Source organism: Zingiber officinale, chromosome 5B, assembly GCF_018446385.1.
Source record: "Zingiber officinale cultivar Zhangliang chromosome 5B, Zo_v1.1, whole genome shotgun sequence".
Taxonomy (NCBI): Eukaryota; Viridiplantae; Streptophyta; class Magnoliopsida; order Zingiberales; family Zingiberaceae; genus Zingiber; species Zingiber officinale.
This window is the reverse complement of record NC_055995.1, coordinates 114896737-114920919: the sequence shown is the minus strand read 5'-3', so window position 1 is coordinate 114920919 and position 24183 is coordinate 114896737. Positions and strand designations below refer to the sequence as shown.

General features: G+C 35.2%; 1 protein-coding gene across 1 annotated transcript; it reads left to right on the top strand.

The window, feature by feature from the left end:
- The first annotated feature begins 497 nt into the window (after positions 1-497).
- Positions 498-22271, top strand: LOC121985431 (exocyst complex component 5-like). The gene is made up of 12 exons (XM_042538885.1): positions 498-585; positions 692-862; positions 8172-8225; positions 8396-8524; positions 8646-8738; positions 8818-8958; positions 18005-18102; positions 18180-18264; positions 20116-20174; positions 21580-21678; positions 21755-21841; positions 21946-22271. The coding sequence occupies exons 1-12, from the start codon at positions 505-507 to the stop codon at positions 22019-22021; spliced, it is 1173 nt and encodes a 390-aa protein (XP_042394819.1). The 5' UTR covers positions 498-504; the 3' UTR covers positions 22022-22271.
- The last annotated feature ends 1912 nt before the right edge of the window (positions 22272-24183 follow it).

Genomic DNA, 24183 nt, shown 5'->3' with positions numbered 1-24183 from the left:
CCCGCGCCGATGAGTCTCATATGCTAGTGTGAGGTCGGAATGAAATTTTTTGGTCATGCCAGGTGTGGCTTGGTGTTTGATTCCATGGCTGAAATCATTGCTGAAATCAAACTTTGAACCTTTGGATAAATCTAATTATTTTTATTATAAAAGTAGAAGATTAGTGAGATTATTCTGACTGCTGGGTTTTCTCTCTTGTGCTTATAATCTGAGATTGCCTAGTCATGGCATGTTGGTGTGTGCTGGTCCAGCTACTGGAGATTCAGTATTTTTCTGGTAACATTATGCCAACTAGTACTGCATGATCCAATCGCATGCTTATGTCTCAAGGAATGTCATGTGCACAATTGTCTTAGTCTCACATGATGTTTCTATTGTTCCATCCATTCAAACATGTGCAAAACAAACAAGTGTCTCAGCAAAGATTCAAAATTGTCTATTTCCTATTACATGTCTTAGCAACTTCACCCTATTCAACAACTGTGTTATTCTGTTCCAGGTCTTATGGAATCATTGTTTCTTTCCCACAAAGATGAGTATCCGGAGTATGAACAGGCATCCCTCAAACAACTGTATCAGTCAAAGGTTTTATCCTACCTTTTGCTTTAAACTAGTCTTAACTCTGTCACAAAGAATCTAAGGATTTTTTTGTTGGTAGTCAGTACTCTATAAATGCTATCTTGTGCCATAGATGGAGGAGTTACGTGCTGAAGCCCAGCAACAATCTGAATCAACTGGGACTATCTCAAGATCAAAAACAACAGTGAGTCCTCCAAGCCAACAGATATCTGTTACAATAGTAACAGAGTTTGTACGGTGGAATGAGGAAGCCATAACTAGATGTACTGTGTTCTCTTCCCAGGTTAGTGTTAATGTGTGTTTTTGTTGATTCCATCACTGATTGAAAAATAACCAAAATGTTACTTGAATATTAGTAGTTAATGAGAAAAAAATAGTTTTTTTTTAACATCCATCATATCTTTACATTTTTGTAAGACTACTAGAAACAACATTGATTGACCTTGAGTATCTTGAATTTATTTATTTTATTCATACCCTATGGAATTTACGCAAAAGGTGAGTAAGGATTGAAATATCATGTTGAGCTAGTCAAAACAGGTGAAACATAAATGTTTCACCTGCTGACCGGCACGACCCGACACTAGGCCCATCGACAGTCGTGGAGGTCGCGTGCACAGAAGGCTTGCGCGACCTCGCGATCACGCCAGAGGGGTCATGCGACTCTTGCAGCCATGGCCAAGCAATCGGGTCGGAGGGGTTGCGTGACAACGACCGTGTTGGAGGTCGTAATGTTGGTTTTTTTAATTAAAACTGAATTTAGGTTTATTATCTGAATCAACTTAATGAAACTCTAATAAAATTATCTAATTAATTATATATATTTATTAATTTTAAAAATATATAATAAAATTTATTTATTTATTTATCTTTTAGCTATGTTTTTTTTGATAAACGTAAATTGTATTAAAGTTGATCAATGACTTATACGAGGAGCACTTAAAAATCTAAAGACATGCGTTTAAACCTTTCTACATCCTCTCAATATTTGGCACATCCCCTTCATATTGACATTGATTTCGGGTTTGCTATCAAATAGATCATACAAGATACACCCAAGTGATGAGATTTGTTGAGCATGCTCCCTCCATGATATCGCTACAGGAAGTCTCTAACAAGACTGCCGATGTCCCAGAGTTGTGCCCAATGTGTAGCCAACTTTGAGCCTTGTCCTATAGAAGTTTAATGATAGAACACGTGAAGAAAAGGTGGCCCACTGTCTCGTCTGCCCACTAGCACAACAGACAAGTTTCGCAGTCTACTTAAGACAATTTATCTTTGGTGCGCACCTTGCTGTTTGCAAGCTGCCACATGACGAACTAGCGCTTCGGCATGTTGTAAAGCTTCTATACAACTGCTGCCCACGACTTTTGGATTGTTTGGTGGATTTGGATCAGTTTCTTAATGAAGGGGTTGTCATATGGTTTGGCGGATTTGGATCTTTTAGCTATGTTATTATTGTTTTTAATGGATTCAATCAACCCCTAACTCAAATAGATACTCAAACATATTTCTTAAAATTCTAATAAAATTATTCCATTAAAATATATAAAAATTTATTTGAAATTTTATATATTCCTAAAACTCACAGCTAGGTCGCGATGCCGCAACAACCTCCATGGGTCAATGCAATAGTGATTTTTTTTATTTTTTGGTTTAATTAATTTTTTATTTTTTAAATATGTATTTTTTTATAAATAAACTATTATTAATAATAGTTATAAAATATTAAAAATTATTTCAAAAATTTTAAAGAATTTTAAATAATTTTAAAAATTAATAAATACTTTATAAAATAATTTAAAATTTTAAAATAATTTTAAAGTTAAATATAAATTTAAAATAATCTAAAATTAAAAAAAATATAATCCTTAAAAATTCAAATATATATTTTTTTAATTTAAAATTTAAAATACATTAAAAAATTTAAAATTATTTTTAGTTTTTCAAATGATTTTATAATTTAAAATTTAGTTTTGAATTTTGAGAATTACCTATCTTTTAAAATAATTTTTATACAATTTAATAGGCATTATTTATGAAATAATATTGAAACATAAATTTATAAAGCATATTTAATAATCAAATATTAATAAAACTTATATACATTTATATTTAATATTGAACTAGTGCTTCGGCATGATGTAAGGCTTCCATACAATTTCTCCGCGGCTTGAAGAAGTCATATGCAACAACTCCACGTCGTAATTTTGGATCGAACCATGAGTCTAGCATCGTCGTAACTTGCTCAGCAGAACCAACCCTTGTTGGACTATTTGGTAGATTTGGATCAGTTTCTTGATGAGTGGGTTGTTAGATCGTTTGGCGGATTTGGTTCTTTTAGAGATGTTATTATTATTTTTAATGAATTCAATCAACTAACTTAAACAGATAGCCAAACAGATTTCTTAAAATTCCAATCGAATTATCCCACTAAATTTATTTAAAATTCTAAAAAATTCTAATAAAATTCTAATAAAATTTTATATATTCCTAAAACTCTCCGTGGGGGCTGTGGTGCCACGACAACCTCTACAGGTCATTGCAACCGCGATTTTTTTTTTAAGTTTTTGGTTAAATTATTTTTTTATTTTTTAAATATGTATTTTTTATAAATAAACTATTATTAATAATAGTTATAAAATATTAAAAATTTTATCAAAATTTTTAAATAATTTTAAAAATTAATAAATACTTTATAAAATAATTTAAATTTTGTAAATAATTTTAAAATTAAATATAAATTTAAAATAATCTACAATTAAAAAATAGAATTCTTAAACATTTCATATATATATTTTTTAAATTTAAAAATTTTAAAACATTAAATTTTTTTAATTTTTTTATAGTTTTTCAAATGATTTTATAATTTTAAATTTAGTTTTTAATTTTGAGAATTACTTATTTTTTTAAAATAATTTTTTAAAATTAATAGCCATTATCTTATGAAATAATATTGAAATATAAATTCAACATCTCAAAATATAAAACATATTTAATAGTCAAATATTAATAACAATAATATACATTTATATTTAAAATTTAAAGAAATACTTAAACTATATCGGCACGACATGATACCGAAACTATATTATTGTTCCAATTCGGGACTGAAACCTGAATACTAATCAAGATTTTAAACCTTGGCGAAGACTATCTTTTAACAATTCCTAGACACTTCAACTATGATTTTTGCATCAAATTCATCATTCACATTATTCTTTTGTCCTTGTACTTCTATATTATTATTTTTTTTCTGATTTGGTCAACTGAGATTTAGAGAAACTATAAATATCAATCCATGAATACCATTTGGTGGTCATACGAAGGACATGGTGGAAAATTTATGTAACATAAATCTTAATGTGTCTACATATGAACCACCTACCTAAACATAATTTAAAGTTTTTCCAAAATTGGTTCACTCATTGTTGGCTCAATTGATGGTTGCTATCTCTACTAAACCACACATGTCAACACAGTCTAATTTAACAATAGATCAATAATAACAAAATTGAATCATGATTATCACATAATTGATGCCTTCAATTACTAGTATCCCAATCTGATCCTAATCAAATACAATAAAGCCATGTAAGTCTAGTTTAATCTCAATCAAATCAATTAGACTCTTACTAATTCTACATCATTGCTCAAATCCTTTTCCCTTTTCATTATCTGTTGGTTTTATGGAAAAGATCAATTGAATGTGATTCTCACAAACTTAGTATCCATGTGGATCCTAGCATGCTCATAGTCGTGCAACTCATTCCACATTATATACCTTCTTGTCATCACCAGGTACCTATGCGATGGGAACCTTTTTCTTTCCTCCATTTTTAATCTTACAATCTGTGCCAATTGTCATATCTACAGCGATCATGATCACATATGAAATTTAGTTACAAACGAGTGTTTATTTTTCATCAAACACTTAATTCCCTTCTACCAACCTAATCTTGACTTGGAGGTGTGCTTCTACCTACCGGGAATACCCTACTTAGTGACAATATAATAGAAGCTAGCCAAGTGCTATAACGACAATAATAACTCAAAGTGAATAAAGAATGTTTAACAAAAATTCGCATTTATTCCTTGAATGAAATGAAAGTATAACCAGAATATACAGTAGCAAAATGTCAAATGAGAGAAACAAAAAAGGAAAGCATGTAAAACAAAATCTGATTTTCAACACATCAGAAAATCTTTGAGCAACTCCATATACCAACTGAAACCAACTAAGTCCTTAAATCCTTGTCTACAAAAGTGAAAGTCAAAGAAAACAGAAGGCAACACAAATTGCATGGATTGTAATCTTGATTAAGAGTTCAAAAATCATAATTCTCATTACAATACTAGAGTTCCAAGTTAGCGATTTACTTTAATGTAAAATAACTCTCATTTTATGCCACTTATTAATGATCATGTGTTTATATTCACTTTAAATTTATTACCATTTATTTATCACAAGTAAATTTACTTTTACTTTTCAGCATTTATTTATCACAAGTAAATACAATTTTAATTATCACTATTTATTTTTCACAAGTATATCTACTAAGAAGTGATTCACTAGAGCCAATTCTTAAAGTAAAAGTGATCTCATTTAGCATGTGGATTAAAACCCTCAAAGGTGATAAACAATGATATAGTGACCTCACACAAAATAAATATTCGTTACTGGTGAAATATGTTCGTACCTCTTTATGGGTAGTCAGACGCCTTCATACAAGGTTAGGCAGTTTAGTATAAGGGTTGGGGGAAGGGTCGGATTACATTGGGTCTATTGTACATAGTCTTACTTGCATTATAGGAGGTTGTTTTTTAACTTGAACTTGTGACCATAAGGTCACATGACAACAACTTTACTTTACTGTTGCGTCAAGTTTCCCCTTCAGGCAATTTAGTATATATTTCAATATATTTATGAACCATTTATTTCTTTTAGGGTGTTCCCAAGTGCTATCCCATTTAAGTTATTTACCGTTTCGTTAGTATAAAAAACTATCCTATGCCACCATCTAATGTCAACTATGTTCCTTACTGATCACCAAGTAAACTAATCTTGAGTAGTGAAAGGTGATGTGTATCAAGTAGCCATTTATGTAATTATAGTTTAAAAATCACACCGTCAATGTTATCTTATTGGAAATTCATATAGTAATAAGCACAGAAACCTACCATTATTACCCAACAGTTATAATCAATATTGTAATTTATTTATAATCCATTTCACTGATCAAGCATCATGTATTCACCTTTCTAAGATAAATATTATTGCAAAATATTAAATCATATGTAGGTATTTTTTTACATTTAAATTCATGCAAAATGGTTCTCGAATTAGGAGTCAAGAAGGATTTACTCATTTACCTACATCAAATATACACCGATCCAAATATCTTTGAATCAATGTGCTCCTCTAAGTGAGTATCTACAAACTACTATACAGGAGCTCCAACAATATAAATCATGATTATAACATTAAATTTAGGGGTCAACTAATAATTATAATCATTGGACCTAATTCCTATACCATGGTTTATTTCACAATCAAGACAAAAGAATTTAGATATTCTTTCATACAATTAAGCACATCAACACCAACACCAACACCAACACCAAAATGTCCCCCAAAATTGGAATGAAATAAGCTTAAATTCTTACCTTGCACATCAATCAAGCACACAAATGAAGGTACATGATGAGGAAAACTTGGATATCCAATATGGACAACAAATCACTATTAGGTCTAGGATAGATAACCATTTATAACACTAATCAAGAAAACCTTACCCAAAAGTTGATTTTAGTCTACTCGGTGGCTCTGATCTAAGGAGCTGGATTTGCTTACTCAAATTGGGATCAATGTGAGGAAAACAAACCGTAACTATCAAGCTACTATACTAAGGAAGGCCGGTTGAAGGGGATCACAATGGAAGATGGGTTGGGGAAAAGGGAAGCTAGGGTTTCCACTCGCATGCAGGGTAGAGGAAGACCACCAAGAAAATTGTTGTTTGTGGCGATCTCTTGACCAACTTAACCGGCGGCAAGATATTGAAGGGGTAAGGAATGCAGGAGAGATTGAAGGTGGACGGAGGGGCTCAGAGAGAGGGGAAAGCTCCCTAGGTTAATTAGGTGAAGCGAAGAACATAACTTCTAGTTGACAATTGTGCGATGGCTTGTGTGTAACCATGGTGTGGCACGATAGGGCAAGGGCTTTAGAAAACCAAAAAGGGATGAGAGAGAAAGGTTACTAAAGAGGGGAAGAGGGGGAAACGACCATTAGCTGAGGCTTTGGTCGGGGTGACAATGTGTGTGCGATGAAGGAGGGGTTAGATAGTGGTGACACGTAGAGAGGAAGGAGGGGAGAAGGATTGGGAGACATAATACATTCAATATGTGGAGAGAGAATGAAAAAATAATAATTCCTAGTCTCCATAAACCTCATTAAATTCAACCAAACATGATTGAACTACTGGATTATTCCTATATAATCTTGGTTTAACCCTAAATGACCAAATTGAGTCTAAATTGAGTTTGGTTTAAACTCACATGATCCTAATCACATGTCTATTCGATGGGCTCAACTCAAATGTACTCTAAGTCAACCATTAAATTCAAAATATTAGTTCGGTTCAGTGTTGTTAGCCATAATACTTTAAAATGTCATGAAAAATAAATTAAAACAGAATAAGATAGGTAACAAATTTCAAGCTCCATCTAAATTCGCCATATTTATATAACTACTTTATGTGTCTAGGATGGTAGAATTGTAGCTTCTTTATGTGTCCAGCAAGATACTGAAGTTATGCTATGTAAGCCTGAAATGTAGTTGCATTGGAGCAAAGTTTCTTTAAATTCTTTTCTTGCTGGCTTCATCTTATATGCTTCTACTCTCCAGTAGCTTATTATGGCCACATTACAATTGGTATTTGTTTAATCGCTATTGCACTATGAATCGACAATCTTTTGAATCTGAAGCCTCATTCTTATCTGGATATGAATGATCGGCTCAATTTTGAAGCATCTCCCTCATTCTATGTAGGCCATTCATTTTTTTAGTAAACTAATTCTTTCCTGGAATTTGACCAGTTTTTACGTTCTTTTGTTTTTGCTTGATTTATATTTTCAGCATATGGCATACCCCACTTAGTGAGACAAGGCTTAGTTGTTATTGTTATATGTTTTCAGCATATGACAATAGTTTAAATGCCCCTCTATGTGAATGCTATTTTTTATTTTGTGTATGTTTTTTAATATTCTTTAATATCTTTGCCTCCTGGCTATATTTCTTTTTATTTTCTTTAATATCTCTGTTTTCTGGCTAAGTGACATAGTTTGAAATTTTAGACAAATTTACAATTTCCTTAAAAAGGGTTTAAATTGTTTTACAAGTTTGTTTAATTTTTAGGGTAGACCTTTTATTAGGTGATTTGGTCTTTATCATGTCCTTTGAAAAGAGTTTAGATCCCATGTAATGGATAATTCTTTGATACGGGACATTTTCCCTCTTCTGATATTTATTCTCTGTGCGAGATTCTCTACCATTGCTGCATTACTAAACTAATTGACTGAGACTGTTTTTGCAGCCACTTACTCTTGCAAGTAATGTGAGATCAGTGTTTGCTTGCTTACTGGAACAAGTAAGTTTGGGAGCAATAATAATTTTTGCTATTCATTTATTTGATGATATCTAGCTTCATTAAATACTGAAATCTTAATAGGTTATCTTGATATGTCTTTAGTGAATGCTGAATTCTTAATAGGTTATCTTGTTAATATTTGCCTCTACTGAATGATGCATTCTTAATAGGTGAGCCGATATTTAACTGAAGGACTTGAGCGTGCCAGAGAAAGTTTAAATGAGGCTGCATCTTTAAGAGATAGATTTGTTATTGGAGCAAGCGTTAGCAGAAGGGTGGCTGCAGCTGCTGCTTCTGCTGTATGTTTATTCTCCTGTAGTCTTTTGCTCCTTATGTTAGGTGTCCTCCATTACCCTATTACCCTATTACCCAATGTGATGCTCTTATGTTTAGTAACTAGCTTGGTGTGAAAATTCTCAGGCTGAGGCTGCTGCTACCGCAGGTGAGAGTAGTTTTAGATCTTTCATGATTGCTGTGCAGCGGTGTGCTAGTAGCATCGCAATACTTCAACAAGTAAACTGTTAAAATTTACCTTTTCTAATTATAACACTAGGAATAAAAGCTTTGTGCTGATGATTACTATTTTTCTCAGTATTTCTCAAATACAATTTCTCGGCTGTTAGCTCCTGATGCTCATGCTGCGTGTCTTGAAGAGATGGGTACAGCTGTCTCCCGAGTAGAGAGTTCTGCTCAAAAAGGTCTCCAACAGTGCATTGAAACTGTCATGGCTGAGGTTAGTATTTGTCAATCACTTACCTATTATTTATCAGGATTAGCTAGCTCTGATTTTGTAGAGGCTGTCAGGGTGATTTCTTGATTTCTATTTGTCCAATACTTGTGCCATTATTTTGTTGGCAAAGAAAAAGTAACAGAAAAAGTATAATCAATTTGAATATTATTAATGATATAGCTTAGCTCAGACTTCACTGAAGGGATAACATTCTTGTAACTATAAATAGTTGAGATTAAGATGATGATACAATTCATTTGAATATTATAATTGATATAGCTTAGCCTTCAGTAAAGGGATGGGATCCTTGCAACTGGCCCTAAATAGATGGGACTAAGATGATGATAACCGAATCTACATTACTTCTCTGTTTACTAAAGGGTGCTTATCATGTCCTGTTAAGTATGCACTTCACAACAAAAATCTGTCAGGATGATTCAGGGAAAGGCTTCATAGTGCAAATTGTTTGTTGATGAATATTTAAGGCTGCACATCTTGACTGAGGTGAAAGGGATTTTGAGTTGATGAGAAAATAATTATATGATGGGAACAAGGAATATATGGCCTTTAGTGATATTTCCTTAAACAAAGATCACCAAATTTGTTTTGTGTTCTCTTACAGATGGGCAGTTTACTTATTCTTGCTCAAAGAATAAGAGATTATGGTTAGACAATTGAATAAATTAGGATTAGTAGGCTATAATTTGAATCCATCAAGATTTAAACAGTGTATGAAGAGTATTAGAGTTATGGGTTAAGTCCAACATTGATAGATCTTGGTTTAGAGTTTTATCGTGGGCCCTATATATACCAAGCAGTAGATATCTTTAAAGAAGTCAATAGATTATTCTCTTTCCCTAAACTTACATGGTATCACAGCGACCTTTTTAAATTATGTATACTTGGAGGTAACAAAACAATGCCTGTGGAAAGACGGTGGGAAGGGAGCCTGCGGGCAATAACTTCATGGTCCATGCAGGCAATGTGATCAAATTCTTTTGTCATAAAGTGGTGGAAGCAGTGGATGCAATATTTATTATGAGAAAACTCTAGGATATCACTAATTAAGTTGATAAAACTACAACGATTACCAGTATAGCAGGATTCGTGAAGTATTGCTGCCTCATCTTCCCGAGTGCATCAATGGATTGACTTTGTGCTATGATGACTTGCCAATGTCCACTGCCTCCCTTAACTTTTGCCTTAACTCCACTGCCCTTCCAAACTTCACCGTCATCCTTGATCAACTGCATCACCGCTTTCTGATCTTTTCTCATGTTGCAACCGATTTTGCCTCTGCTTCATCTGCTATCGATGAACATGTCGATCAACAATCATTGCTTCTATCACGAAGTTCTAGATGTAATGCATCATGAAGCCATCTATTGCTTGTTGGTTGATGATATCCACCTATGAACAACTAGGGTACCTTTGTGTCCTTGCTCTTCATCAATGCTTATCTATTTTAACCCACTATCAGTGGCCCAGATAAAAGCAGGGCTGGAGGCCTCCTAATCAATATTTGAGGACCTGGATACAAGGAGCTCGATCATTCTAACTAAAGAAGACATCAGAAGAGTCATGGAAAAAGAAATAGGGTGATGGTATGATTGGGATGAAGGTAACTTTGAATGGCAGCAATGTAGATTTTTTGAATTAGTTTTGATCCATCTCTCTCTAAGCATACAAAGGAAGTGTTTTCACCTTCACTTTTCCTCCCTTTAAGTATTCAAACTTTTGAATCCCTTTTGCCTCCCTTTCCCCTACCCCATCCACCTCCCTTCCCTTCAATTGCGGTCACTTCACGAATACAGAATGGTGGAGTTATAGTTTATGAGTTTCCAAGGAGATAATGTTGGAGTTATGTTTTAGGGGTTTCCAAGGAGATATTCCTTAGGGGCATAAGGCCATTGTCTTTCACATGTGAACTTCCCTCAATTCTTTGCTCTCCTCCCCATGTCCACAACAGCCACACTAGACCTCCGCTGGCATCTCTTCTCCTTCATATGATCGAGATTGCATGCAACCCCTACGTCTATCTCTTTGAGCACAACTATTCCTGACATAGGGAATCTACACAATGTGACTATCACTCCATCCTTTGTCCCATGCAAGGGAGAACATATAGCTTCACTAGTGAAACACCTTGTTAAGATGTATGCCTCACACAATTGCCTTGCCACCTCTTCGTGCACATTGCATATGAGCACAATCTCTATTCTGCAAATTCTGGCCATCACCACTTTTGTAGTTTTCTCTAATGTTATTCTCTCTCCTAGGCATCTACCGTAGGGTATTCCCTCCAGCCTGGATCTGATCTTGATTGTGTGCCAATAGACCTTGATCATAACTTCTCATCTTGTGCACTAATCTGCTCATTCCCTTACCTTCGGCCTGGACGAGCATCTGCCAACAACATTGTCTCCTTCAACTACTACTATATTGCATCCAAACAAGCCTCTGCTGCATTGTAAGTTAACAATGCTTTCGATGGTTGCTTGAGAAAAACCTTTTGTTTTCGTCCATTCTGATATCAGTAGCAAAACTGCCTCTAACTGCTGCTCCTCTCGCTCAGTGTTTGCACAACTTTCCTTTACACACGAGTTCATCACCATAACCTGCACTTGCAACCTTGATCTTCCTCATATGATCCCTATATATTGATTCTTGCATTGCCGGCCAACTAGTTTCCTCTTGCATTACTTTCGACCTTCCAAATTTATTTGATATATGTCTCCCCTTCCTAGAGAGTCTTCTTTCTTATCTCTTTCCCTTCTCTCTTTCTGATCTATGAGATTAGACCATACCTCTTCTTTTTCTAACATTCAATCACAATATTCTTGTAAAATTTGTTGGCTTTCTCTCTCAAATCTAAATCTTCTCCATTTTCTCTATCTCCTTATTTTTATGCTTCTTCCGTTCTTATTTCTTTCATAGTTTGAAATCAAATCAATTCAATTCCATTTGCATGCTACATTTGTCACCTGAGCTACTAAACACTTTGAATAAAGAAAATGCTTGGTACTTAGTTTGCTACTTTTTTTTTTGGATAAGTAAAAAATTGTATAGCACAAACCAAAAGTATAAGAGCTAGCCCTTAGGAGTTACTAAAAAATCCTCTTAATGTCTAATTGCTTCTCACCAAAGAAACTAGAGTTTCTAGCTCGTCATACATAAGAAATAACAGATGACAAGGCTAGATGACGTGCCTTTATCAACACTCTACTCCTACGGTAGTGTCTACTGAAGACTCTCATCGCTCTGTGGTAGGTGGACATCTCCGGTGTCATATGCAGTCAATCTCTAATCCTCCTCCATAATCTAGCAATAGGGGGACACCCAAATAATAGATGCTCCTGTGTCTTAGTACCTGTTCACAAAAAGTGCACTGTCGATCCTCCAAGTAATCCTGTTTGTCCCTAGTGGAAAGACATCTCTGTATCAGCATCCAAAAGATAACCGCATGACAAGGATGTAAGTATATCTTTTATACTATTCGGGCCCATGGTTTCTTAGGACTAGGATGCCTAAGGAGGTCATATGCTCGAGCCCCCTAACCTGAGTAAACCAATATGCTAACCTCTGTTCAATAGTGTCCAAGGATCCAACATCCGATAACATAAGTGTTGGTGCAATTTCCCAGGTTGACCAGGTTGACTAAGCTTGTGTTGACTCAAGTTTGAATCTTGATGTTTGAGTTTTGATATTTGATAATATGTGGAGATTGATAGTCAAAGTTTGACCAGAAGCCAAGTAGGTCAAGGTTGACTGAATACTTGATTGGGAAGTCTTAACTAGAGGTTAGGCAAAGAAAAAGTCCAACGGGAAGGTTGGTAGAAGATGAAAGTCTAAGTGGGTCAGTGTTGACCAGACACTTGGTGTAGAAATCTAGTGAAGTTAGGTAGGTGAAAGTCTTGGTAAGTAAAGCCAGATAGTTGAAAATCCTGGTGAGTGAAGCTAAGTGAAAGCCCTAGTGAGTGAAGCTATGCAGAAAACCCGAGCAAGTGAAGCTAGGAAATCCAGATGGGTCAAGGCTGACTTGACACCTGATATCTAGAAGTCCAAGTGGGTCATGGAGGATCGGACACTTGGCACGAGGAGAAAAATCTAAGTGGGTCAAAGGTTGATTGGACACTTGACACGGGGAGAAAAGTCCAAGTGGGTCAAAGGATTGACCGGACACTTGGTGATGAAGTCCCAGCAGGTTAAAGTTGACCAGATGCTAGACATGAGGGAGTCCCAATAGGTCATGGTTGACCGGATGTTGTATGTAGATCCCTAGACTTGTGTTTGGCGAGTAGGGCTGGAGAATCGATTGGGAGGTTATTACAAAAACTCACAGAGGGTTTTCCAATCGATCATCTGATCAATTGGGACACTCCAATCGATCAACCGATCGATTGGGGAAGTTTTTCTCGCAAGGACGCGAGGCAGATGGAATCGATTGGTCAATTGATTCTCTGAATCGATCAGTCGATCGATCAAAGCCTCCCCAATCGATTGGGATATTACCGTTGCACAGGTAGCAAGGTTTGGGTGGCTGGGATCGCGCGGATCTGACGTGACAATTGATTGAGAGCATGCCTAATCGATTGGAGACCTTAAAAGTGCAGATATAAACGCGACAGCGAGTTCAAACACAACAACTCTTCACCCCATCTTCTCCGCCAGTTCTTGGAAGCTTAGGGTTGAGGTCTTGCTGCACTTCCAAGCTTACAAGAGGCATTCACAAGCAACAAGAGATCAAGCAAGAAGGTTTTTCATTTGTATTTGTGTATTTATTTCTTGTTTTGAGTTGTATTATTTGTGTGAGTTGTAAGAGGTTTCTCCACCTCCGGATTGTTTCCGAGAATTGAGTGTTTTTGATAGGGGAGAGCGTGTGTTCTCGGTGTGGATCCTTGAATTAGTCACCTCTTCTTGAGGTGGATATCAAGTAAATCCTAGTGTTAGTATTGGGGAGTTTGTCGCTTCAAGTTTATCCATTGCAACAACATCTACGAAGCAAACAAGCGAGCGCGAAGAGCTATTCCCCCCTAGTTCCGGAGTGACCCAACAATAAGATCTCGTATATGCAACAGTTGGTTGATTAGAGGGGAATCTAAGTGATCTGCTTCGCATGTCCATATGTCAGCTCGCCATTAATAAGTATGATGAACCCATTTGATCCAAAGGGCGTCCTCCTTTGCTTATATCTGCCAAAGGACCTTAGACAAGAGGGCTAGGTTCCAAGCTTGCAAGTCCTGAAACCTAGTCCACCTTCATCCTTAGGTCTACACATATCCACTCATGACACTAGAGGATGCTTAGATGGCCACATGAAAGATCGACAGATGCTATAAATGCGATCAATGACACCCTGGGGTATTGGCAAGATGGACAACTAAAAACACTCCACTCCCCACAGCACATGAGTGATGAGTTGTGCCTTGCCAGCATAAGATAGCGTCCTCTGTGGTCAAGCGTTGATCCTTCGAACCAAAGAATCAAGTAAGGGGCTATAATTAGAAATCCGAAGACGTGCAGCAGCTAGCAGAATTCCCAAATATCGGAAAGGGTATAGAACCCTCCTTAAAACCAGTAATGGAAAGAAGCCTCCTCCTACATGTTATGTCATCAACTCCAGCTAGATAAATGCTCTACTTAAGTCTATTCACTTGAAGTCTTGTTGTCGCCCCAAACTCCTGTATACAAGAAGACAATATATCAACCGAATCAGTATCACACCTGCAAAAGAGAAGTAGATCATCTACATAAGCTAGGTGTTCTAATCTAAGGTGAGCACACTAAGGGTGGAAACTGAAACCCGATCTTAGTTTACTTTGCTGTATCTGTCTCCCAAATACCTCAACACAGATACCAAATAAATAGGGCAATAGTGAATCCCCCTGGCATAGTCCTCCTCTGAGAAGCCCAAAATTCTCGCCATTGATGGCCACCGAAAAAGATGTGGTAGTCACACACTCCATAATCCATGTAATAAACTCTAGTGAAATGCTATGTTGTTCTATTGAAACCCTGAATAGAGAAAATGTCTTATTATCAATTTTCTAGTTCCAGCACAGGCACAGGGTCGAGTCCTACTATTTATCTTCCTTCAGCACCCTTAAGATCGTCAAGTTCTTTTTTGTTCCTTCAGTTTAGTGTTGTATGCACCACTCTAGGTACAAGCTCACCTGAGAGATTTATTTCTAAGATATTTTTTCTTTTCTTCATATATATTGTTGATCTAAGGTCAAAGGCATTGTTGTGTGCTGATAGAAGGTTGAAGGGATAATTGACGGTGCTTCCTTAACTCCTTAAATATTGTATCCCTTGTGTGCAAGAATATTTGTATTTCGTTATGGTCATTGTTGACTCTCCGCAAGTGTACGGAAATGTCGTATGTAATAATAAAAGATATCGTATTCACAGGGACTGGAATAACCGCTAAAGATGTCTCAACGCAAGTTAGCTAAACAACTAATCAATGGGTTGACAAGTGTAAAGTAAAACTATGAAAAGTAAGATGGAAAATGAAAGAATAAGAAACAAGAATAAGGGCGACGATAAAGGGAATGTTCTAGGAGTTTTGGTTTTTTGTAAGGATTGTTTCATGTAAATGCTCTACCAAATCTTATTCCTCAATTGTCCATCATTTGTAGAAGGTTGCCGGTTCTCTCTTGCAATAGACAACCGTCCTAGGATTGAAATCTATACCTAAATGTGATCAATTAGGAATGAACCTATGTTGTCCTTACACGGGCTTGCTTGTCACGTGCGTCCCTCGGATAATCAACATACGAATTCATCACTCATCAACCGCATCAAGATATAAAGATTAATGCACACAATCTATCCTACCTCCTTGAATTATCCTATTTCACACTCAAGATCGTTCCTCAAACGTCCTTACACGGGCATGTTCCTGTCACGAACGTCCCTCGGAAAATCGAATGAGATACAATCTCTACAAGATATCCAAACATCCAATCAAGCATGGTAATTAAGCCCTAATCACAACAATCCATACAAGATAGAATGAATACAAACAGGGCAAAATCATAGAAATAGGAAATTGGCACATCCACAAGAGTTTTACATCAAATCATCCTTACAATTACTCCCTCCATCCTAGAACAAGAAATCTACTCCATAAAACAAGGAAAGAAACTCGAAGAAAAGAAGATTACAAGCATTCTTAATCCCCTCAAATCCAAGAAAAGAGAGAAAGAAAACTTATCTACAAAGAAGAACGTCTTCGGATCCAATCCTTGCTTTCCCGGAGTCGATTCGGTGAAGATCCGCCCTTAGATCGCCCGAAATCCCTCCAAGAATGGTAAGGAACGTCCCAAATCTTGTTTCCCCCCAAAAGGGAAAAGATCCCCTCTCAAAACATGAAGGAGGCTTTATATAGAGGTGAGGTTTGGGCGCCACACGACCCCGAGGCATGGCCGTGTGAGGTTCACACGGCCAAAGCCATTCCCTTCTCTGCCAACCTTACACGGCCATGTGTGGTACACGGCCGTGACATGCATCTTCCATGACCCCCCTTGCATGGCCGTGTAGATCTACACGGCCTGGACTGCTTCTGTCTCTGGAAACCTGGCACGACCATGTGGTGTACATGGCCAAAGCCCTCTTGCTCACTGGAAGCCAGCTTCCTGGTCTCTGGAAATCTTACATGGTCGTGTGGTGTACACGGCCTGGCTTCATTTGGCTTCAAATCTTGGCACGGCCGTGTGAGGTTTACACGGCCGAGCCATCTTCCTTTCCTGCTGCAGCTACACGGCCAAGGATCTCCACACGGCTTGGGCAACGCCCCATTGCAGGGTCGTGTGAAGTTCAGGTGCAATGCCTTCCTCCCTCGCTTCGCTTGCAGTTTTGGCCTCGAACATGCATCCTTCACCAAATTCGACTCCTATGTACAAAAAATGCACAAAAACAGATCTCCGAACAAAAAGAGTAAATATACTAAAAGGAAAGCTGGAAGTATGAAAATGCATAGATAAAGCATACTCAAAGTATTTGAATGTGCGTCAAAACATGCATAAAAGTATATATAATCTACACACATCGGTCATCTTAACTTACACTTTATAGATCATGTAAGGAGCTTGATATAAATATTATCTATGCTCCAACTTGAGGGAGATATCTTGAGGGTTAATGTTAATAGTTTTAGAGTTATTGGTTTAAGCCAACATTATTGTTCTTGGTTTAGGGATTTAATGAATAGAAGGAGATAGAGAAAAATATTAGATGTATAGCTATCTTTCATGACTGAAGATATCACTGTATACAGAGATCAGTGGTTGTAACATATCATGTAGTTCATGTAACTTATCATCTGTCATGATGAAAATGGGTTTTGAACTAGTTCTTCTTGTTTTAATTAGCGATACTGACTTGGAGATTTGCAATTCTTGAGGTCGAGTTGTTCAGGAGAATAAATATGTTATTGGCTCATATTGGTTCATTATAAAACCCTACTGAGTCTCAATCTAGTATTGCTAGATATGTCAACATGAATTGTCAAATATATAAGCTCTATTCCTTGCAGTTCATGAAGATTCATGTGTTAAACAAACATATCTTGGATCTTTTGGGTTCTGCAGATTGATTCCCAATAATTTTGGACAGGACATCAGTCTCTGTGAAAAACATTGGAATTTCTAGGATAGCATCTAGGCTATGCAAGATTTATTCGCCCAGACATTTTTTTTTCTTCTATGTTGTATATATCAGTTGCAGCAAGTGGCAAACCTAGGTGCTTATGTAATTACAATTTTACAACTTAAAATGATTCCTTTTTGATAGCTTAAAATTTTACTTAGTCATGATTATCTCATGAGTTTCCAAATGTGCTATGTAGCCACATATACATTGTCATTGTGCATTGTGTGACAGCCCTTGCAAGTCTCAAGTTCCCTGGATTTTAATGTTCAACTAACCTATCATATCTTCATCTTTCTTTATTCATTGTTCTTTCTTCACTCAGGAAACCTTTAATTCTTAATTTCCATATATATACTATCTGGATTTCATTTATTTTAGACGTCTTTTTTTACAGGTTGAGCGATTGCTATCTTCAGAGCAGAAAACTACAGACTACCGGACTCCTGATGATGGAAATGCTCCTGATCATCGACCGACAAATGCTTGCATAAGGTGCATATAAGTTATTGTTGAATGGATGTTGTAGTAGTTCAAATATGACTACTAATGTGCCTATTGGTCGTCTTCAGAGTTGTAGGGTACCTATCTCGAGTGCTTGAATCTGCATTCAATGCTTTAGAAGGTCTCAACAAACAGTCATTTTTGACTGACCTGGTAATTTATTTTTAATTTAATTCTCAGTATCACTGTAGAATCTACTATTCTCTGGCATATTTGCAAATTGTGCGTGTGCAAGTTGGTTAATGCATAGTTGCTAGGTTTTTAATTCTCTTAATATTTAGTGTTCTAGATACTGATTTCTATCTGATGCTTGTATTTCCAAGGATTTGGCATAGTATTGTTTTGTACCATCACCAGGTGAGATGGTAATGACTAAAGTTTTTGTTCATTGAAACTCTGTTAACTTATTTTTGCAAAATACTTGACCAACAAAAATTGGATGTGAATGTATTATTTGAATCAATCAATTATAGTCATCATCGTCAAGTCTTATTTGTCCCAATTATTTGGCTTGACTTCATGGATAATATCCCTCCATTGATCCCGCTCTCAAGTTATGTTGCTAGTAAAATTAAAATATATCAATTCACATATCTAGAATTATTTTGGCTAGAAGGGGAGCCTTGGTGCCATTATAAAGTTATTGTCATGTGACCTAGAAGTCACAGGTTTGAGTCTCGAAAACAACCTCTTGCAAAGCAGATAAGACGGTGCCCTTTCCCTGGACCTCGCATTGGCGGAGCTTCGTGCACTGAGCTGCCATTTTTTTATCTCGAATGATTTTAGCTAGACAATGCGGATCTAGATTAGATTCAACAAGATCTTCATTAGATTATGTTGGTTTGTCAAAAATTTTGAGAAAACCATGCATTGCATTTTCCTACCGAAATCAGAATAAAAAACTAAAATTCGTTGAAAGTAGAAGATGCAAAAATTTGGAACTGATTTTGTATTTGGCTTAAAGGCATCCCTTGCTGAGGAAAACTTGCTTTGATTAGTTTGGGAAGAAAAGAGCTCTTCTTGAGTGAATAAATAGAGAAGAAATGCAAGAGAATTGCATGAGGAAAGCTTAGGTCAACCTATGTAGTCCTAGTGTCCACTGTCTAATATAACCTTGGATTGCAAGATTGAACTGAGTAAAGATAATTGAGGATGAATCACAGAATCCTAGAGTAATATAATTAAGATCCTGAAATGTTAGCTTCAGATTTTTCTTAGTTTGCAGAAAAGGGCTCTACTCATTTTGAATTAACTGGATGAGATTAGATTGAACTTAGTGATAAGGAGAGGGTTTCAAGTTACACACCCAAAATCTAACCTGCCTAACAGAACTTAACTGGTTCAGATTGATTTAACATGGGTTCTGCCATTATCCCTAAACTATGTCCAAATTGATCCAGGTTTGAACCTAAAGCAAAACCCAATACCTAATACAATCCTCAATTGGTCAAACCTAACACCACTGAATCTAAATTAGATTAAATCAGCCTTAAAACAACTTTCTTCGGCCTTAATTAATCTCAGTTCCTATTAATAATCCTCAATTAGTTCTAATCCATTAACTAGCTGTAACAACCTTGATATATAACAATATAACATTGTAACATGTAAGTTATATATGTAGTTGTTTTGAGATAATTAAGTAATCTCATTCCAAGTTGGTTTTAAATACAATTTTGCTTTCCATATTATGCATGTGTGTTAGGCACAATGTTATATTATTATTACTAGTTCTATCAATTATATATTTCATTTTCACTGCTTGAATTAGGCTCTTTATCACTCATATGGAGCTTTGTTTCACTAGTGTTATCAGATATTGGAATGCACATGCCAAAATATCAAGTATCACACCTGCCCCCCTTGTATTTGTCTTGACATGTTGGAGTGTATATCCTGCTCTTATAATACGACACTAGAATTGAAACATACTTTTGATAACTTGATAAGTTGCTGTCAGATCTAGCAGATGTTGATTTCTTAGATAGTTTATTATCATTTCAGGGAAATCGCCTACACAAGGGGCTAGTTAACCATTGGCAGAAGTTCACTTTTAGTCCGAGGTAATTCTGACTACATAATCCACAAGGACCTCTATACTTATTCAAGTTAGTTTTTTTTAGCACATATAAGCTCTATTTAATTATTTTAGGACAATTATAGAGTTTAAATAAATATAGTCATCCTTTTTCGAAATATTAATGCCCCTTATCCCTAAGTATTTTTATCTTTGTATTCTAAAGCTGTCAACGTTCCACATTTTCCTTAAACAATGTTGATATTAACTTGACGTCTTGACCATTCTTTATGCTTAAGACTTTTCCATCCTTAAAATTTTACCAGAGCTTATGACTTATATCATTTGCTTGAAACTTCTCAATGAAAATTTCCTTATACCTTCGCTTTAATAAATCATAAAAAATCCAATTGTCAATTTTGCTGTGCTGATGTTTGTATGCAGGATTGTGATGGTGGTGCAAATTAAAGTGGATAATCCAATCTACTGTTGATTTTAATTTAATTTTTGAAAAAAGAATTTATATGCCATTGCTTCTAATACTTAGTTAAAGGTTTCAAATGCCACTTATTTGCTAAGTGCATATAGTATCAGTATTGCAGTTCTAAAAATATGAACTCTCAACCTAGTGCACCTATAATTTTGATTGTTCAATAAAATTTTAATTGCACTACTACTTATAACTATTTGATTGTTCAGTAAAATGTTTACAGCAAACTTGCTCATACAAGTCTAAACATTAACCAGTGGACTTTTACAAACTAAACCATGATAAATGGCCAGGCATTCATCTATATGCCGTTTTTCCTAATGATCATGCATAGCTACCACGCCAGTCCTCAGCATGTGTGCTACACATGTAACATCCTCTATCGACTTATACATTGCTGCCACATTGCCGTTAACTTTTTTATACAGGAAACTGAAGCCATCTAGCAATTATGCATACTGTTAAATAAAGTCAATTGACAAAATGCCAGAAATTCTGAAACCTAGAAAGAATTCCTGCTTTTGGAGGTTAGTATCTCAATTTGGGATTATTGTGACTTTCCCGGTGCTGCCATATGGACCTTTGCCTTGTTAGTAAAGCATACTTAACCCTCCTATCATTATATGTTCCTTTTTCTTCTCAACTATTGGGGGTGTAGCTCCATCATGTTTTCCCTTGCTAATTCTTGTTATGTGAAGTAGAGAGAATACTAAGTCATAGATTTCTCATTTCGAGCAAATATATTTGTCACAACCAAAAGGCCAAATAAGCAGACTAATAAGGGGGTGAGTGTGCCCACTGACTGACCTTCTTGAAGACTAACCATACTTGAAGCATCCAAACCTGACAAATCCAAGTGAACATTCAAGGCCTTGCTCAGATCCAACCGAGATTGTTGAAATATAATCCATTTGATTGCTTGATGAGTGAGGAGGTTCTCACTGCAAATGTGTATCTGCAGCGGTGGACTGCGGTTGAAACGTGACATTACGGAGTACGGGGAGTTTGTTCGCAGCTTCAGTGCTCCTTCAATAGACGAAAAGTTTGAGCTGTTGGGCATGTAAGTTTGTACCTGTACATTGATTGCACATTCTAGGTATGAATTACGGCATACTTAACATAATACTAATTTGCAGAGTGGCAAATTGCTTTATTGTGGCGCCTGAGAGCCTTGCTTCCCTATTTGAGGGTACTCCTTCAAGCATCAGGAAAGATGCATTGAGGTACTTTCTCAACAAATTTCTAACAGACAAAATTAACCAATATTCACCAAGATCAAAATACATGGTTGATCTTGCATTGACTCGATGATCTATGCACTTTGTAGGTTCATTCAACTACGTGAGGACTTCAAAACTGCTAAAATTTCGTCTATGCTTCACAGCTTTATGTCAGATTCATAGTTTATGATGATGTTCAGTTCAAGTTAACGATCTTTCAACAACTGGGACCTATTAGGTAGAGTGACATGGTAGACCCAACATTTACATGCAATTTTTCTATATGTACTAGAATAAGATATCTGTTACACTTTTAAGTTTGTTCAGAATCTTAATTGGCCTAAAGGAACATCTTATTCCTTTTGCGACTCAAACTGTGGTATCTGCAAATGCATGTTTACAGGGAAATGCCATACAAGTTCAAATTGGGTAATTGCCAGTATTTTTGATGAGCTTTTGTGTTATTCTGTGCTCGAAATCGTGTCCTAATAAGTGCGATCTTTTTTCGGTTTTGTTATGTCCCTATGCTTTGCAGAAGTACTTCACTTCAAGGGTTAAGATAAAAAGAACTTTATTGAGAAATCAAAGATAGATGTGGTGCAGTGGTGGTAAAGGTATTTAGAAGAATAATAAAAGGATGAATATTTCAGAGGTTGATTTTTGTATGTTTGTACTTTCGATTTATTCGAATCATGATGAAATATTGTCCACTTCCAAGATTAGTAGAGCAAGAGAATACAAAAATCATTAAAAAAACAAAATAAGATAAAGAGCATGATCCTAATAATGTGGAAATTAAGGGTGCAAATGAATCAAGGTAAAAAATATTAACATTTGAGTTTGAGTTTGTGAAATATGTGATATTCAAATTTGATTCTAAGTTTAAAAATATAAATAATTTTAGTTCAAACTCGGTTCAAAACTAAAATTCAAGTTCGAACTTGAATTATAGTTTGAAATAATTTAAATTTAAGTTCGGTTCGCCTTATTTTATTTAAATTAAAATTATATAAAAATAATTAGAATTCAGTTAATAAACTGTTTGTGAATAATTAAATAAAATAATCAATGCAAAGACGGTTAAAATATAAATTAGGCCCACGCAAACATTGAAGGTGTTCAATATTTATTTCATCATTTTTTAATCCGTGGTCCACCACAAACATTTATTTATCATTTTTTATAATAATATTTTAATTTTAAATAAAATTATTAATAATATTATTTATTATTTATTTTAAATAAATATATTTTAATTTTATGTAAATAATATATTTAAAAATAATATTATTAATTATTTTAAATAATTATTTAAATTGTGTAAATATATTTGAAATTGTAATATAAATAAAGATGAATGGAGAGCGAGCCCCACAAATAATGAAGGTTAATGTTAAAATGAATGTGAGAGAATGAATATGTTAGAGCATCCATATTGGGAGGGAGGTTTTTCATTTACACGAAGAAGCGGCTCTATGGTTACAGAGCCGCTTCTCCGTGCTTTTTATTTTTTTATATTTTTTTTATAATTGTAAAAAATAAAAACAATGACAAATTTTAATTAGAGTTAAAAAATAAAAACAATGACAAAATAATTTATTAATTGTGATATATGTATTGTGATATTTATATATTTTTTTAAAATTATGATAGTTATTTTATGTTAGTAAGTTATGAATTTAAATTTTATTAAAATTTAATGATATAAAATGTAAATAAGAAGAAGAGATAATGAAATATATATAATGAAAAATGTGAGACCCATGAAAAAGTTGTTGAGGTTTTTTTTTATAGTGGAGAGGAGTGTGAGGTTTTTAACTTTTGATATGGCGCAAATGTGACAACGAAAGAGCTCTCAATGGGCTCTAACCACTGTGAATGCCCTTAATATAATGTGTATGTGGCATGTGGATCCCACACTTTTTGATGAAATGGGGGATGTTATAACACCTATCAATATGGATGTCCTAATAGTATGGATTTAAATTCGGCTTTTATTCAATAATTTTCAATACAAATTAAATATTTTTTAAACCAACTCAATTCGATCATACCCCTAATGATTTAATTTTAAACTCAATGGGTTCATACCCATAGTGGAAATCATTAGCACTAAGCACCAATCCATGAATAAATATCCAAAAGAAAAACAGATGGGTGCCGTCATATACCTACCGACAACACAGGAGGCTAAGATTACCAATATGGAAAATATGGTGACAAAATTATCAAAATGATTTGAATATGAGTTGCAAAGACAAATTTCTTTCGAAATGATCATAGACATAATAAATAAAGCACTTTTTATTATTATTGTTTTTAATAATTTTAAGCTTAGTAGATTA